At 47.5% G+C, this 18,957-nt stretch overlaps 1 protein-coding gene across 5 annotated transcripts in view; it reads right to left on the bottom strand.

The window, feature by feature from the left end:
• PSD3 (pleckstrin and Sec7 domain containing 3) overlaps positions 1 to 18,957 on the bottom strand; it is a 150,870-nt gene that overhangs the window by 108,874 nt on the left and 23,039 nt on the right. For 4 of the 5 annotated variants that reach the window (XM_054031577.1, XM_054031578.1, XM_054031579.1 and 1 more), the window contains exons 3-4: positions 15,795 to 16,893; positions 6,504 to 6,896 (exon numbers count right to left, since the gene is read on the bottom strand). In XM_054031577.1, coding sequence (XP_053887552.1) covers positions 6,504 to 6,896; positions 15,795 to 16,893 — 1,492 coding nt within the window. The remainder of the gene's footprint in view (positions 1 to 6,503; positions 6,897 to 15,794; positions 16,894 to 18,957) is intronic. The other variant, XM_054031581.1, reaches the window with a different exon arrangement.

The following is an 18,957-nucleotide window of genomic DNA, read 5'->3' as shown; positions in this document are numbered from 1 at the left end:
GTGCAAGTGCTCCTGGTGCATAGTGTGGACGTATAAAACCAATTCAATTACTGCAGTGGGTGTACATGGATGTAACTTAGGTCGACTTAATTTTGTAGTGTAGACTTGCCCCTAATATCTATTTGTCCTCTCTATTTGGCTGTGCAGGCATTTAATGCATTAATTTTCCATAACTGTAACTTCACATATTTCTTGGAACCATTCTGGGCAATTTTTTTCTTTTGCTACCAGCAGCCTAGCACCTACATTAAATTTTCAAAGGAGCACTACTGGAGTTAGGAGCCCAACTCCACCCCTTCTGGGGGCTCTCCCATACGAGGGGAATCCTCTGCGGGGTGACTTATGGGTGATTTCTGCTCCCTCTCTGCCACCTGAGCATTGCAAAGGAAGTGGATTGAGGCCAAGATTCTGGCCCATTAATTGTACTGTTGCATGATGCTTCTCTAAACAAAACGTGATGAGCTCATTTCTTAATTGCTGATAGTGCATCGTTGGTGCTTTTACGTAAAAATCTGAAAAACTGTTCATGCTTCCTAAATAAACAGCTATTTTAAAAAGCAAGCAAGCAAAGAAGTTACGTTTGATGGGGTCTTCAAAACTGTTAAGCAGCATTTCCCCTTTCAGTTTAAGACCTACAACCTATTACTGTGAAACTCTGGGAAAGGCCCCAAAAAAAAAAAAAAAAAAACCACATAACCATGCTAAGGAGAACCCTGCTGCATGCTGGAAGCTTTGTTGTGGACTCTTGCTGAGAACCTTCAGGGTTGCTTTTTTATAAAATGGGGTGATACCAATATCTTTAAATCTGTGTTGTCTAAATTCAGGGCACCTAGATAAAAGTGACCTGATTTTCTGCAAGCCTGAGCACCCGAATCCCTTGAAGACAGTGGCAGCTGCAGTTCTCTTATTTAGGTGCCTAACTATGGATTTAAGAGCCTAACGTCAGGAAATTGTGGCCCAAATCTTCACATTCTGAGATCAGCCTGCCCCCTTTGAAAACTTCCCGAAGATCCAGGAAGAGGAAATACCATGTTTTTCTTCTCACCCCAAGGGTAGAGCTAGTGAGAACAAGGACAGGACAATTAAAGAAACAGTATCCAAGAGAAAACCAGTAGCCCCAGATGCAAGTAGTATAGAGGAATCACAAGAACTATGCACTAGCTGGGCATACCGGGGCTGGTGCACCGTTGTCCTGCATTCTGGGTAAGCATTTACACCCAATGAATGCAAAGTAGATGCAAAATGCTACCCAATCAGAACGGCTGCATTTTGCCCCCACTTTGCACTGGTATAAATCACTACACAATGGCAGGGCAATGGGGATTCAGGCCTAATGTCTGGGTGCTGCAGTGCAGCTATAAAGGCACACGCCCCTTCTAAGCTAACCGGTCTTAAAGGTTGTACACCCTGCCACAAGGGAGTGACAGGAAGACAAAGTACAAGCTCCCAATTCTCTGCTGTTCTGACTAAATGAAACCCTCCATCTTGACTATAGCAAACCTGCACGTCGCAGGGAAACGATAGTTACACGGACAGACCGGCTCGAGGAGAGAAAGAGATCTCCAGCTATTAAACCCCACAGGAAATAGAAGATTGAAAATCTTTCCCCAGGAATACAAGCAGCACTCAGGTCTCATTCATCCCCATTTCTCCCCTCCTCCGTTGAGCTCTAAGCACCATCAGCAAAAACAGCTGGATAACTGAACTGTACATATGAGGAGAGGATTCCTCTTAAAAACAAGCAAACCTGTACTTCAGAGAGACTCAGCAAAGCTCCCGCTAAGAACCTGCCAGCTGGCTGATTTCAGCAAAGCAAGGCAGTGCCCCTCTCCCTGCCCCCATTCAGGATTCTGCAGGCCATTGTCATAGTGATCCTGGGTTTTGTCATGCATAGTTTGTGTTAGGACTTACGGAATGGAGTCAAGGTCAGCAGCTGATAGGCTGTCAGGGGAGAAACACCCAGACACAAAGGAGCCCATAGGAACTTGTAGCCTGGAAGTCTCTAATCATTTTTTATTTATTTATTTATTTCAGAGCCATGTGACTGGCCTTCACAGAGCAGTGTTTCTCCCTCCAAGAGAGCGCTCCTAGGAGCGGAGCAACATCCCTGTCTGCACTACTTCTGCACATTCATTAACAGATTGAGTTGCATTATTGCCATACATTACACCCAGACTGATCAACATCTAGGGCCTGATTCTCATCCGCACTACGGCCCCTTTATACGGCCAGCACTGCATAAAAGGGCATCTCGGAGTACAGGAAACCAGGCCTTTCGCGTCTATCTATCAAGATGATTTCATTCTGAGTTCGTGAGGACTGGGGGAATGTCAAGTGGCTGCTTCTCCTTTCTTTTTACACACACACACACACACACACACACACACACACACTTTCGAGTTTTAACATGGAACTCAATGACCCTTCCCTGTCAAGCCTGTATCTTTTGCATAGATATTGGATTTAAAGAACCAGCTGTCTTTCGTGAATTGTTACTCCAGAAACCAGAATCAGCATCTGGGAAGGTTTTTCTTGCACTTTCCACCCCAAATTGTGTGTGTCTGAATCTGAGGAGACAGTAAACTGTCCTGGGTGGTTGTTAGTTTGGTGTGGTTTGGCTGAAGCCGTGAGCCCCGGGGCCTGCTGCTGGGCTGAATCAGGGAGGGGCACGGGGCTGAAGCCGCAAGCCCTGGTACCCCCTGCGGGGCTGAAATGGGGTGCGGCGCAGGGTTGAGACCCCGCACCTCCCCGTGGGGCTGAAGCCAGGAGCAGTGTGGGGCTAAAACCCCGAGCCCCCCTGTTCCCCTGAAGCCAGGAGCGGCGGGGCTGAAGCACCACCACCACGGGCAGAAACCCTGAGCCCACAGGCAGAGTTGGGGGGGCACGAGGGTCTTGCCCCCCAAACTGCAGCGCCTTACCCAGAGTGAGATAGTCCTGGGGGCAGCTTCCCCCCTCCCCCCACCTCCTCTTCTCCCTCAGCCCCCCTCAGGCGCCACCCTCTGGCCAGGTCCTAGCAGGAAGCCAGAGCCAGGCAGTGCGGGGCAGCTCTCCTCTGGCTGGTGGTGCCATGGAGTGGGCAGCCCTGGCATTCCCCGTCTGCTGCTGGTGCCTGGGGTTGTGGCTGCTCCTCCGCTTCCAGCCCCCTTTGACTGCTCACGCAGCCGGGCCGAGCTGCCCGGGCATCTCCAGACCCAGCAGAGCCCTCGGGGAGTAGCCACTGGCACACAGCCTCAGACAGGTGGTGAGTCAGGGACTAGAGGTGGCACTCCCTTCCTGGACCCTGCTGTGCAGAGCTGGCCTGAGCCCTGCCAGCCCCTGGGCCCCCACCCCCAATAGAAGTCAAACTACACCTATGCCCCAGGGTCCCTCCTCCCCCACAGCTGGGCCCCGGAGTTTTTATAGCATGCTGAGGGGGGCTCAGAAAGAAAAAGGTTGAGAACGCTTGCCCTCGACCCCATTTAAGCCAGAATCTGATCCCTGAATCTCAATTTTTATGCGTCAGCCCTGAACATTCTGACAGGCATACGTGGCTTTAAGCATGGGATTGAATGCAGTGGAACTGCTCACATGCTGAACACCAAGCCCATGTGTAAATCTTCACAGGATTGGGCCTCAGCCAGCTCTCCTGGGTGTACCCTCCATCCATCAACCAACCCCTCAGGCTGCGGAGAGCCCCATTGGAGCTACATGGAACTTGAGTCCACTCCCAGGGGATCACACCATGACAGCAATCCTGGGACCACTGAAGTCAATGGTAACAATCCCATTAAATTCAACCGGGCCTGGATTTCACCCTTTATCTGGAACAATAGACAGCACACAGTGGCATCTAGTGACTGCATGCTATACTGCATGCAAATTTCTCATTACAATGCCTACCTAGCGTTTAAAGCCGTGGCTCTCAACCTTTCTAGACAACTGTACCCCTTTCAGGAGTCTGATTTGTCTTGTGTACCCCCAAGTTTCACCTCACTTAAAAACTACTTTGCTTACAAAATCAGACAACAAAATACAAAGAAGTGTCACAGCGCACTATTACTGACAAATGGCTTCTTTCTCATTTTTACCATATAATTATAAAATAAATCAACTGGAATATAAATATTGTACTTACACTTCAGCGTATAGTATATAGAGCAGTATAAACAAGTCATTGTCTGTATGAACGTCTGTACTAACTTCACTAGTGCTTTTTATGTTTCCTGTTGTAAAACTAGGCAAATATCTAGATGAGTTGATGTACCCCATGGAAGACCTCTGCATACCCCCAGGGGTCCAAGTACCCCAGGTTGAGAACACTGGCTTAAAGCAGGGAACACAGAGAGAATAGTGGAAAATCTCAGGAGAGGAGATGACCCAGAGAACCCAGTTAGGGAAACTCAGAAGCTGGCGAAAACGATATATTTTTTCATAACCTCATGGTCAAACCATTTTAACTGAAAATTTCCCATAAAATTCAACCTGAGGCAGATTCCCAGCATGGGAAATTGACAAAGCAATCAGTAACCCCAAACAGGGTCTTATAATGGCAAGTGTTGGGCAACCTTATCTATATGAGATGCTTCCAGGAAGTCTGGGATATGGGTGGCTGGTCTCAGGCCCACATAACGTAGCATAGATGCTGGAGCCCCAGGTTGGGACCAGTATTCCCTCTAATTTTTTACATCCATGTTCGGAATGAATTTTGTTATGTGCACCAATATGGGGGCAATGTGTGACACATGACCTTCATACTGGTGCACATAACAAAACTAATGGGGTGGAGGTGGAGCCAAGGAGTTTGGAGTGTGGGCCAGGGTGCGGGCTCTGGGGTAGGGCCAGGGATGAGGGGCTTGGGGTGCAGGCTGCCCAGGGGCTGCAGTGGGGAGAGAGAGAGGACTCCCCCCAGCCCTCTCTTGCCTCAGCAGCTCGGGGCTGGGAAAGCGGCGTCTCTCCCCGGCTGCAGCAGCTCTGGTGGAGCTAGGCCAAGGCAGGGGCTCCTCTCCCCCAGCCGCGGCAAGTCCAGGGCAGGTCCAAGCTGGGGCCAGTGGGGAGGAGTGCCTCTCCCCACTGGGCCAGCTCCATGCTGGGGGAGAGGCTTCTCTCCCCGCCACAGCCCTGAGCCCCTGTGCGGGGCTTAAAAGACAGCTGCGTGGCCACGCAGCTTAGAGGGAACTTAGGTTGGGACCCAAGGTTCAATAATTGCCTGGGTTACACATGAGGGTAGATGTTCAAGCCCCAGGCAATAATACCCAGGGTCTGCTAACTTGAGTTCTACTATCCTGGTCTTTCCTTGCAGTGTAAACATATCCTGAAGGGCCAGTTTGGGCACTTCCCAGACAGATCCTTTCTATTCATTGGCTGCTAGGAGCTGCAGTAATGTAACAACTGCTCATGGAGATTTGCCCATTACCTTGCCTTTCTGCTGTCATGTCTAGGGGCAATTCCACTGAGCAGCATTTCTGTGAATTCAGGGCTGCCAGAGTTGGGATCTATACAGGTTTCTGGCCTCATGCTGTTTGCAGCATCTCTGCAATTGCTTTGTTCCTATTTACTTCAAATAGTACAACGTTGTCCAAGGCTTGTTAAAAAAAAATTGGGGAAGGGAGGGAGAAATAACTAAATGATGGGTCTAAACTACTGAGAGCGTCCCTGTACAGGTAGCTTACCTTTTAATAACTTTTATTCATTAGCAGACAGTATTTCTATTCTATTTCTAAGGGTTAACTTTGTGAGCCTAGCACAAAAGGAAAAAAAGAAGTGAAGTCAATGCACACGCTGTATCCTAGCATACACAGCCTGGCAAGATCATACCAGTCCAGTCCTTCCTGATCTCTCTGTTCCCCAAGGTACAAAATGCACAACGTGTGTACTGCTTTCTCAAGCCTACCTTTGTGACAACACCCCGCCCTGCTCAGCCCGGTTGGCATCAGTCTACTTTTGGTTCCATCTCTCCCCTTTGTGCGGCAAAGCCATTAAAACCCTTCCTGAGGGGCTCATTCAGCAATCTGAGCCCCCCCTCATCAAGAGTCATTTGTAGCTTCATTTGTAAACAGGGCTTGTTGTAATTTGTACGACTGTAGCATTAGGTGCACCACTCTAAGCACTAGGGCTTCCTGCCACTATTGATAGACTGGGAGATTGAAAACAATTTGACTTTATTGCTTCTGTGTCTGACTTGCCCCTCTTTCCTCACCCCATCCCCACCCTGCACTCTTCAGCCTCCAACCCAGCACAGAGCGTGATGTCTAGCTTACCAAACAGGTGCTCCAAAAAACAAGAAACTGCCTACAAATACACTGCATCCTCTTGCTTTTCCCTGTCACTCTTCTCTAGTTTGTCTTCCTTGTCATTCTCCTTGCATAGCAGGCAGCATGTAGTATTTTTGTACTTTGTAATAAATTATTAAATTTGTTTCACTGGACACATACACCCTCATTAAAAATCTTCATCATTATGAATTCCAAAATTAATTCTGAGATATGCTGCAGAAGCAAATGCTCATTAAAAAAATTTTTTTTTACCTGTCCAAATGAGTAACCTCTGTGACGTCTCTTCTGAAGAGGGTGTCACTTATATCCCTTAGTCCACTGGAGATCTCTCCGCATTGACTCTTGATCTCACCATTTGTGGGAAGCTTACAGACATCTTGCTGTCCTGAAGCAGAAGTTCTTTCTAAGAACTGACTGCCTTCCTTGATACGTTGCTGGATCATCGGAGTGAGTGGCATTTCAAAACTAAAGTAGCTATCGGGTTCCGAATATAAAGTCTCCAGGGATTCCGCACTATAATATAAAGAAGCATTGTCTAGAATGTTTTCAAACTGCGAGCTATACACATCAATGGAGACTTCTACATGCCTTTGTCCAAGGACATCTTCACATCCTCCCGTGGCTGCTTCTTCCTCCTCCATGATCCTAGGAATAAACCAAAAAGAGTCGGTTTAACTTTTGTTCGATTAGAACTGTTGAGTAAATCTGCTTATTTTCCCTGTGAGTGAGTCACACATATAAAAAGGAACTCAATGGTCTTGAGTTCTAGTTATTCAAATACAATGCAGAACTGATACTTTGGTTCCAGCGCCGTGCTGCAGTACAGAACTAACAGTCTTCCTCCCTGGTGTGCTACAGTTCTGAGAAGGGAGGAAATAATGTTCGGGAGAAAAGAAAACATGATGTTTACTAAGGAACAACATCAGCTTGCTGTGTTCAGTGAAAGATACAGTGTGCTTTTCTGAGCAAGAGTACTAGTCACAAATACAGACATCTAGCTCCCCCCCACACACACAGCACCTCTACTGACTGCAACACAAAAGGAATTATAGTAGATAAGATGCTTCACCAGGAGCTTAGTCCCAGTCCAGCGGGGGGAGGGAGGGGAAGCAACTCAGCCCCACACAATCCCAGTGAGGTGTCAGGGCCTCAGAGGAAAAACTAATACAAACCTCTATTAAATGCAACCTAATACTCTAATGCAACAGAGTAAACACCCAGCACAGGTAGTATCAAAATTTAAGTGGAATGTGCAGCGCTGTTTGGCCTTTCTGCAGATGGCCATACCAGGGTTCTAAACCTCCCCTTGGAGAACTCTGATTTCTTTAAGTCAAAGAGGGATGAGGTACTTGAGAAACGGAAGGCAACCAAGCGAGGTTGTTTGGTCTTCATCAGACTTCTAATAAGCAGTCTTCCTTCCCTGGTCCTCAGACATCTTCTGGTTAGGGGCATACGCTCAGCAGTCCTGGGTTAACGTTTTCAAACTGGCCTATGTGATTTAGGAGTCGGCATCTCATTGAAAGTCAATAGGGCTTAGGCCAAGTCTTTAAGTCACTTTTCAAAATGGAACTTAGGTGCTAATGAAAATGTTACCCTTGGTCCTCCAGGAGGCAACCCAAATCTAGGCAGGGATCATCTTCTTCTGCCACTTCACCCTCTGAAATAGCAGCCTCAGATGCAGATCTGCAGCTGCACCAGAGGACTCCTTATCATTACTGTGTCCCAGTCCTTCTTCCCAAAGCCCATGACCAAGCTTGTTTATAACTTACGTGCTAATGCGTTCTGAGGATTAACATGGGTTTGGTTTGGCACATCATTCTTCTGTAGCTGGGTTTCTAATGGAAGCGCAGGAAGGGTGGCAGCTGAGAGCTGTGACTTTCTGCACTGTTTATGGAATGTGATGTTAGCAACTGTGCTAAATTGGACAGTGGTTTTCATGCAGAAATGACAGCACTGAAACCAGTGCGTTGCTTGCAGTGGAGTTTAGGCTGTGTTTCAACTGCGCAGGATGAGGAAAGAGAAATGTGTGTCGAGGGTGGAGGAAGAGAGATTTGTTGTGGTTAATAGGGGAACTGATGAGTGGATGTAGCTGTGGTATTGAAAGACATAACTACTTATTTCCTTGGTTTTGTATGGGCTCTATTGCTTAGTCTTCCAGGTTTGTGGGGAAATCCCCCCGCTATTTTAGTAAGTAGGTATTGGCACTGAGCGCTGTCCATCACATAGCAGTGTTGATACCTGCTATCCTCTGCCAGGCCCCATGCAGTGCCCCAGCTCCCTGCAGAACTGAATTCCCAGCCATCATCCCCTATGAAGTCCTATTCCCCATCACAATGCTTAGATTGCCACAATCTTCCTGACCCTACAGCCCTGCTACACTCCCAGACACACCCCCGCCCAATGTGGTCCCCACCCACTTGTTCGATATCACATGCAGCTTTTGGACATGGTCCTGGATGTATAAGTTGGGGGGAATCCAGGGGAGAGTCTGGGACTGCAGAGCTGGGCTGTTAGAGCATGTGGGGGGCGCAGGGACAGAGTAAAGATGGAGCTCGGAGGAGTGGCAAGGGGAGCTCTAGGACGACAAATCACAGGTGGTTTGTCAGTACACGGCACCTCTCCCCTCTGCTTCTCCAACTCTAGGCCCCACCTAACTCAAGCCACACGCTTCCTCATGCTCCCCTCACATAACTCTGCTCTCCCTCATCCCTACCCTTCCCATTCCCTCTCAAATTAGCTGCTCACCTCTCCTCAGCCCCCAAGGCGCTGCTGCTTGGTGAGCCTGGCGGTGGTATCGGGCAAGTGCCTCCCCATTTAGGGAGAGCAGGGGGAGGCACCTGTCCCATCCCCCCCGTTTCATATCTCGTGGTGCTCACCCCAGCCACAGGTGGAGCTCTGACCTGCAGCGCCATAGAGCCAGATCTCCTCCTCCAGGAGAAAGGGTTCTCCGCTACGGTTCCCGCTGTGCCAGCTCTCCCACCCGTCCCCTCGTCTGCCTCTGAGGGTGGGGCAGGCAGTCTGCCTCTGAGGGTGGGGCAGGCAAGGAAGGGGTCAGTCGGGGGGTGGGGGTGTTAGCACAGGGTCCCGAGTGGTAATGGGGGGGGGAGGAGGAGAAGGAGACAGTCCCCAGATGTGGTGGTGGTGGGAAGGAGAGGGCTCCCAGAGGCGGGGGGTGTTGGAGCCTGGGTGGGAGAGGTCCAGTAGGATGGGAAAGGGGAGTCAACATCCAGGGGAAGAAAGACATGAGGGCATAGGGCTGTGCTCTGAGGGAGGGAGCAGGGGGTGTGGGAGCAGGACCTGGGGCAAGGGGAGGTGAAAAAGGGGAGGCCCTGAGGCAAGGGGAGGTAAAAAAGGGGAGGCTAGGAGCAGCTACATGGGTGTGGAGGTCCATTTGCCCTCAGAGAAGCAGGGAGCAACCTCTCCACTCCTTAAGAGACTGGGCACAGGCCCTTCTGCTCCAGAGCCCTCATGTCCACTAGTGGTTGCAGCTTCAAGGACAGGTGTCCCCCCCAGGCTGTGCTGCAAATTCTGCCAGCAGGTGCTGAGCTGGCAGGGGAGGAAGGCCGTGCTGCTGGCCAGCACAGAGATCGACCTGTACTCCACTGGCATCCCACCCACCCGGTAAGTCCCCTTCAGCTACCACCAGCAGGCATCTCAACAGCTGACTAACATTACAGTAGCGCCCAAAGACCTTAATCAGTAGGAGTCCCCCATTGTGCTAGGCACCATACAAACCATTAAGAAGGCCCAGTTCCGGTCCTACAGATCTCAATCTAACCCTTAGAATTCCGTATGGCAGGCAGGCATGTATTGTTATTCCCATTTTACAGCAATGGTAACTAAGGCACAGTGTCCAAACACAGAATGGTACTCTATACAAACACACATATACACACACACACAAACTCTAAATAATAAACAAGACTCAATTTTTTCTCAACATTAAAATGTGGAATTTTCTTGGGGCTTGGTTTTAGATATTCTCCAGTGAGAACTGCAGATCAATCACCGTAGTGTTGTGTTTAAGAGCCTTCTGGAAAGCAACTAGCCTTTAACCAGAAGTGAAAGTGACTTTAACGTATCAGTTTCACTCCTGTTTAAAGTCAGTTTCTAGTTTGTACTAGGGTAACACCCGGAGAGCCCCAGGCAGGTGCAGTATAAACTCACAGGGCCTTGCCCTAGTAGGATGTTTCCAAGAGTTAAATAATCTATTTGAAGTTTGGTGAACTGCAAAAAGTAAATAGCCTGATAGAAAGTAATCTAGATTTTTCTACAATTATTTCAGTTGTAACAAAGTAGGAATATACTTTAACATTTTAAACCTAACCAGTGTCCCTTACCTGCCACAAAATGTCGGAAGATGTTAGGACTACATCAGAAGCACTACATCAGTTGCGCCACTTAGCACATCTGGTGAAGACGCTCTATGCCTCTCTCCCCTCGGCATAACAACTCCAACTCCATGAGCGGCAGTAGCTATGTTGGTAGGAGCAGCTCTTACGCCAACATAGCGCTGTCCGCACCGACACTTAGGTCGGTGTAACTTATGCCGCTCGGGGGGGTGGCTTATTCACACCCCTGAGCGACATATGCTATACTGAAGTAAGTGGTAGTGTAGACAAGGATAAGAGCTGGAAATGTATCTCAGCCCTGATCCCCATTCTGCTACTCTACCCTCAAAACCGCACACTCTCCTAACTAATGACTTAGATGATGGATAATAAGGTTGTTCATTGGCACATCCTGTATGTCCAGCCTGACAGTAATAAATGTTGTTTTCTTCTTTAAAGTCCAGTTGTGGTCAGAAAAGTGGCCCTGTAAAAACGTCACCACAATCAAATACTTCTACTTTCTATTTCAAGTCAAATCCCTTTATTTTATAACTACAAACATGTTTTTACTCTTAATGGTGCAGGAACCAATATCAGCCAAGGAAAGCAAGCTGTATTTCTCACACACCAACAGAATTGTGAACTGTATTACTGGTGAAGATGAAAGAAGCAGAAAGAACCCAATTTGGCTTTCAAGGTTAAGCCAGGGAAGGAATTAAAAAAAATCTTCCTAGTTACCGGGTAACTGATCAAATTTAATCTGAGAATGAGTAACTTGTGTTTCTGATATCTGTATTAAGGCTCCAAAACTGGTACCTCAAGGCTTGGCATTGGGAATATCCTGCTGGATTATCTCCTGATTGTTCTAAATTGACATATAAATTTACAATTTGTTGTCATGGGGTAGGTACACCCCATCAGGGAGTGTCGGGTCACAGAGGGTTAGATGGAAGGGCGGAGGAGATTCTGCAGCCAGTCAGGTCCTATGTCGATGACCCTTACTGTAACATGGGGTAGTATTACTTAGCAACCAGAGTCAGTGAGCGGCCCTTCCCGTCAGGGCAGCGTGGTCCAATGGCCAGAGTCAGTGAAGTAGCCCTCCTCTGTGAGATTGCATGGCCGGTTGGCCCGTTGGGAGAGTGAGGCGCCACTCAGGGGTGTGTGGCACTCCGAATTAGGGGACTCATGTCCTCCCTGCTCCTCCAAGCCCCAACCCAGGGCCCTAGCGGTGGTGGGGGTGCTCACCACCGAGTCAGCGGGGATCCTCCCGAAACATGCTGTCCAATCCCCCGGTTTACTCACCGGCAAAGAGTTCAAGACCCCTGGCTGCTTCTTACCCTTTCCACCTTGTCGAAACTCCCTGGGTCCCCAAATGGCCAGGCTCCGTCTTTTCTCTGGGCTCATCGGGCAGCCTGGAGTCTCCAGTCAGGAACTCTGTGAGCCATAGTCCCATAATCGGAGTTTGTAGCAACTCCCTGCAGTGGTCTTGCAGCCTGTATCCTTCCCCATCAGCAGCCTCCCCAGACTGAGCTGGGCTGCTACCTTTTATATGCTGCCTCCAGGGTGAGCATGCCCAGCAGGGGTGGAGGGGCGGAGCTTCCTCAGCCTGCAAAGCAGAGTTAGCCCTTTCGGGGCTAGTGCGGGGTAGTTACACCCCATCACATGTCTTTATTTGATGTTTGTATATATACTTTTTTCTTTCTTTATAGATACAGTGCTGTTGTCAGCTAATTTCTAAGTTGGGCATAAGCTTTCGTGGGTAAAAAACCCCACTTCTTCAGATGCTTATGCCCAAATAAATCTGTTAGTCTTTAAGTTGCCACCGGACTCCTCATTGTTTTTGTGGATACAGACTAACGCGACTACCCCTCTGATAATTTCTAAGTTATCATCTGCCAAAAACCTAGAGATGTCAGGTGCCTAAGTAGCCCCTGAAACAGGGCCGCCCAGAGGATTCACTTCGGCGACGGGTCCCGAGGCGGAAGGACCCCCTGCAGCGGGTCTTCGGAGCACTTTGGCGGCAGGTCCTGGAGCGGAAGGACCCCCACTGCCAAATTGCCACCGAAGACCCGGAGCGGAAGAAGCACCAGGGGACCGGTGCCCGTGACAGTTTTCCGGGGGCCCTGGAGCGAGTGAAGGACGCCGCTCCAGGGGCCCCGAAAAACTCTCCTGGGGGCCCCTGTAGGGCCTGGGGCAAATTGCCCCACTTGCCCCCCCCTCTGGGCGGCCCTGCCCTGAAATGGCTCTCCTGGTATCGGGGAAGTCAGAGGAACCAGGCAATTGATAAAGTGGGTTTGGTTGGTGGCGGGCAGGGAACAATGCTATGTGGACACTCTGGAAGGAGGAGATGGAGATCGGTGCCTCAATACCAAATCAGCACTTGGAAGGCTTGCTTGAAGCTGCCACCTATACTCCCTGGTGCACGGAGACAGCAGCACCATGGGGTGCCCTTGATGCACTGTGTGATAAATGAAAGGGGGGCAGCTCGCTTTTGTGGACATCCAGCTAACCAGTTAGCTATAGAATCCCTCTTGGTAGCTGTTCTCTACTTGCTTTACCTCTAAAGGGTTAAAAAGTCGGTAAAGGGAAGTGAATGGACACCTGACCAAAAGAGTCAACGGGAGGGCCAGAACTTCTTAAAATTGGGGGAAAACTTCCTTTTGTCCGTGGTGGTTGTTCATTGAATATCAGGGTTGGAAAGGACCTCAGGAGGTCATCTAGTCCAACCCCCTGCTCAAAACAGGACCAACTCCCAGACAGATTTTTGCCCCAGATCCCTAAATGGCCCCCTCAAGGATTGAACTCACAACCCTGGGTTTAGCAGGCCAATGCTCAAACCACTGAGCTATCCCGCCCCCCATTCTCTGGGGAAGAGGGGAACATGGCAGCAGTTATGCTGTGAGAAGCTGAAGGCCAGATATGAAAATCATGAGAAATATACCTAGAAATTGCTTATTTGGAAACCCAGATATGTAAGTAGATCAGAAAATAAGTAGGAAGACGCGATTAGATTTATTTTGTTTATTTCTTATGGACTCCTCTATGCTAACCCCAAATGCTTTTGTTTTGCTTGTAACCTTTAATCTGGACCTCAAGAAGGTTATTCTTGATGTTTAATTTTTGTAAGTGGGTTTTGTAAATCTAGCAAAAGCCTAAATTCCAGATGTATTTTCTTTCTTTTTGTTTTTAATAACATTTACCTTTTTTAAGAACAGGATTGGATTTCTGGTGTCCTAAGAGGTTTGTGCATATATTGTATAATTAGCTGGTGGCAACAGCTGATATCCTTTGTTTTCTTTCTCAGCTCTTCCCTGGTGAGGGGGTAAAAGGGCTTGAGGGTACCCCATAGGAAGGAATTCTCAAGTGTGCCTTCCTCGGTTCCCAAAAGGGGGGCGTTCTTTTGCACTTGGGTGATGGCAGCATCTCTCTGACCTTGGATGAGTAGAAGCTGTAACCTTGGGAGTTTAATACCAGCCTGGAGTGGCCAGTATTAATTTTTAGAATCCACGCGGGCCCCCACCTTCTGCACTCCAAGTGCCAGAGTGGGGAATCAGCCCTGACACACTGATCATGCCGTACAGAAATAATGGCTCCCCTGGAGCTGTGGCCTGGTGTGCCAGAGAGCAGATGGAGCAACCAGCAGAGCCTTTCTAATGCCAATGCCTTTGCATAGAGACACAGACCTGCCCTCCACCATACCAATCCTCGCTTTATACAACCCTGTTCCCCTCAAATTCTGGGTCCCAGCACTACACAGCTCCTCCCCATTTTGCCAAAGCCCCACATAATCCCTCAAGCCACATCCCTGCCCCAGTGCCCACCCTCACGTTCCATGCTGTGCAGTCTGCCTACAACTGCTCGGGAAACTTTAACAAAAAGAAAGGTTTGAACATCTTTCAAGTGTTCCTTTTTCCCCACTGGTATTTTGCCTCTCATCACGGAACCAACTCCAAGTATTGAAAAATCAAAAGCCAGGGCCCCTAAAAATCATGAGATGGCTTAAAAATCATGAGATTTTAAAAACATAATACAATACACTTTTTTGTCTTCTGGTTTCTGAGCCTTCAGGGTGCACTCAGATCACATGTTTAAGCTTTTCTCCACAACCAGGAGGGCTCAAAACTTTTTGTTTTAAAACGACCGCTGAAATTCTCACAGTCACATGGCTCCGGGATTTGGAGCTTTAAGAAATCCAACAAATATCATGAGATTAGTGATAAAATCACAAGATTAATCAACACTACAGAGCCATTCCATTGGGCAATCATGGCAAAACTCAGAGGATCCTGAGTAATAAAAGGACTGACTCCATATATGTTTTAAAAAACAGCTCAAAATCGGGACGGTCCCGATTTTATCGAGACGTCTGGTCACCCTAGTATGCAGGTTCGCAGGGAGGCCCTATCGTCATTCACCAAGAGCAGTGGTTCTCAAACTTTTGTACTGGTGACCCCTTTCACATAGGAAGCCTCTGAGGGCGACCCCCCTAATAAATTAAAGAAACTTTTTAATATATTTAACACCATTATAAATGCTGGAGGCAGAGCGGGATTTGGGGTGGAGGCTGACAGCTCACGACCCCCCATGTAATAACCTCCCGACCCCCAGTTTGAGAACCCCTGACCAAGAGGAATACAAACAAATGTGAAGAAAACAGGACACAATTTGAATAAGGGACAAACATTCAAAAAAATTTTATATATGTAATATAAAAAATGCCATTATCCTCTTGTAGTGTATAGGAATCGGGCGGTATCCTTTTAAATAATTTGTGATCCTTCTGGAGACACTCACTGTGTTCTATGTTTAAAACCCTGCCAGAAATCAGTCAGAGCAGCAGTACGTGTGTAGCTAGGCCTTGCCTGTTGTGTATATTTAGTCAACACAGTTATCTGGGACCTAACTGTGCCCATGTGGGTTTCTTCATGCTGTCTTGTGTAAAGAGCAAACAACAGAATTCCTCTTCAGAGTTAGTCTCCAAATTGGGCACAATAAATTCAAACTTTAGAAGTGTAGAACAGAGGGATTTTAGTCCTGCTTCAGCACAACCCTCAACTCCACATTAACTTTGCCATCACTACAGTCATCTCCATAACATTCTATACAGGAGGCAAATAATATAATCAGTCATTTGCACAGCAGCAACTCCCACAGGGTGTTAGGCATGGCCCACATGTGGGAATTCAGTCCCTGCCCCAAAGAATGTTCTTACCTTTCACTGTCTGTGTTTAGCACGTGGTTCTTTTCTTCTGCAAGTTTATCCTTCACAAAGACTTCATCCTCCCCACCTTCAGCTTGCAAAGCTAGAGAAAAAGACTCCGAGCCAACTCCTGGTTTGAAATCTGCCTGGGCTTCGTTCCAAACACTCTCAGACAAAGTGACTAACTCTGAGGAGACCGAGGCTGGAATGGGGTGGCTTGATGCTTTGGAGAACTTCTTTTCTACAGACACGGCCCTTTGTAAGTGTGCATTGGCCTCGAGCGCTGAATGCTTCACTCCCTTCTGCTCCTCTGCTTTCTGTATCCATAAAATCTCCACCCCTTGAAATTCTACATGTTTGCTCACAGCTGCCTCTTTCGAGATCCTCCTCCCAGGACCCATTTGCATCTCGCCTGGATCGTACGCTGAAAATTCCTTCTCAAAATCTGACCATCCCTCCCCCAGAATACTGATAACGCCCCCAACTTTGCTGTCTGCCTCCAGGGCTGGTACAGATGGTCTGTGACAGCTTGTCTCCTTCACTTTGGGGACCTCCTCAGTTTTATTATTGATGGCTTGGAAGGACTGTAACTGCATTTCTCCAGTTACTATTGTAGCCAGATCTTTTTCTATGATCAAATACAATTTCTCCTCAGCTCTTACTTCAGATGGAAGAGGTTTGTCTGAGGGTTTTTCTTGGCCTGCTGGAACCAATTCTCTGGCTGCCTGTATGCCTTGGCTGCCAATATTCCTTTCTTTTTCCATTTGCAGCTCTGAACAAAGAGAAGCATTTGCTCCCTTCTGTACTTTTGCAGCTTCTAGCTCTTGAGAAATTTTCATAATCCCAGTCTGTCTATCAGCACGTGGCAACGTTTCTTCTTTCGATGGTAGCAGTGATGCCTCAATGCAAGATATTGGCACATCTGCATAAGTGCCACTTGCAAGAAGAGTAGGCAACTGGTCATCTTCCCTCCTTTCTGAACTGCATGTTATAGCCTCTGCTAGAAACTCAGATGAACTCCTCAGCGCTTCTGCACCTTGCTCCATTGTGCCATATTCTGGAAATTCATTGGAAGCGTTATGTGGGAGCAGAGTGCTATCTCCTTGTCCACCTACACAAAAGAAAGAGAGTGTAGTTGTCTATTGGGTAAATCCATCTACTTGTTAAGGGTATTAGCTCCATTCCCAGTGTTCTGCTAACAGATTAGCTGCATTGTTTCTGCAAGCCCACTGCAGAGAAATGCTATTGTATTTAGCTCTTTTTGAATGCTACTGCATTGTATTTATTCAAAATCGGGCTTTTTTACCTTTGAGTTTCGGGGGAGCATATTTTTGGAAGTTAGCACTGCCAAGTTAAGAATGCCAAAAATATTTGCTGAGCTTCACAGGGTCCCAGTGGCCTGTGAATAGCATGGGACACATGCCAGATGAGGGAACTGAAGTCAGCAGGTATCTGGAGGTTTAACATCCGTCCACGATGTGTGCATTACCTTGTGTTTTATACATTAACGTTATCATTTTCTCTTTTTAGCTGTTCTAAAGAGCAACTGGTCAGATCCCACATATCCCACAAGTACAGACAAACAAAACAGGAAATGCTAGCAAGATTCCAATTAGCTGATTATAAGGTAATTAATAAACTATGACACTCTCTAGCACTACACCCTCGTCTTTTCAGAACTTGTATAACTGAGGACCAAACTGCAGCGACGCACGGACATTTATCAGCACACTTTACAACTTTCTAGTGAAAGATGAAATCCAGTGTCACACACGAAGGCTGGGGGGTTTTCAGTCTTGTTTTTCAAGCTGATAAAAATAAAGCAATTGAGGAAACTGATGGCCAGATTTTCAAAGGAGCTAAGCATCCAGCAGCTCCGATTGTTCTCCGTCAACACTAATTCAACTGTTCTCAATGGGAGCTGCTGGAGGCTACACTTATGACTTTCTGGCCACTTCAGTTAGGTGCCTATGTTGAGGCTGAGCACTTTTGGAAAAATCTGGCCTTGAGTACTTGCTTAGTCATTCAGAAGAAAACTAAAAGCATGTTTTAGAACCCAGTTGTATCTATTATTATTATTATTATTACAGTACCGAGATGGGCTGAGATCCAGATCGAAACCATCTCCCGGCTTCATACCCCACCCCTACTCTGACGTGGGCCTGGGGAATATATCTGGAATTGGACATGGACCTACATTTCATAAATTTGAACAAATCTGGAGGGTTTAGGATTTAGATCCCATTTCATAGCCCATGTCTAATTGCCATGTAGCCCCAAAGTAATGAAGTCAAAGGCTCGCCGATAACTGTGAATAGCTAGATTCTGTTTACTACATCTCTCTGAGAGGAAAATTCATAGGGACGTTATTAATGGCACCCAACTCTTTCAGATAATCCTAACCTGTCCTTAGCAGTGCACCGTGGCAATACACTTTGTGGCCCTATCTCCAAAGATAGATCAAATGGAATTTTTAAAAGAGAAATAGGCAGATGCTGAACCAGTTTTTTAATCTACTAGTTCTTCAGCAAATGTATAGGAGAGTGAAAGAAGGCTGAACAGTTTCTAAGCAGTAATATTTATTAACCGCTACCTAAGCACACGGATAGGCTGAATTATTTGTATTTGTATCTGCATCCGAGCCGCAAAAATGGTCGCCGGATATCTGCATCTGATATAAAGCAGATATCCACAGGTTTGCAGGGCTCTACTTATAAGGAGTCCCTTACTTAAATATTTTTGCCTAAACACAGCTAAACGGCCATGACTTCCTCTCATATGCTGAAGAACTGCTTAGAAAATGCATTTCTAGAAGCAGCCAGAATGCTTCCAACATGCATTCAGCTTTGCCTGCATGAGTTTCACAAGCCAGCTGCATGCTGACTGTCGCAGGTAAGCTACAAGGACAATCAGTGACCATGTTTTAAACCTAAAACCCTTGCAAGGGATTTGTCAGTCTCAAAGGCCACCTTGGCTTCTGAAGCAATCCAAGAAAAACAGTGCAGAGCTTAGTTTTCAGGCAATGAATATAGGGCACAGCTGTGAGCTTCCCCACTCACTCTATGTGACAAGGCAGCTGCTTAGTAAAGCAGTAAACAACTCACAACAAGTTTCTGATGTTTTCATTTTTTTCATTAGCTCCATGAGTAACCTAATCCCTAGCAAAACCAAGGCC

The sequence above is a fragment of the Malaclemys terrapin genome, chromosome 6, assembly GCF_027887155.1.
Source record: "Malaclemys terrapin pileata isolate rMalTer1 chromosome 6, rMalTer1.hap1, whole genome shotgun sequence".
NCBI classification, from domain to species: domain Eukaryota; kingdom Metazoa; phylum Chordata; order Testudines; family Emydidae; genus Malaclemys; species Malaclemys terrapin.
The sequence above is the reverse complement of the archived record's forward strand: the minus strand, read 5'-3'. Positions and strand labels throughout refer to the sequence as shown.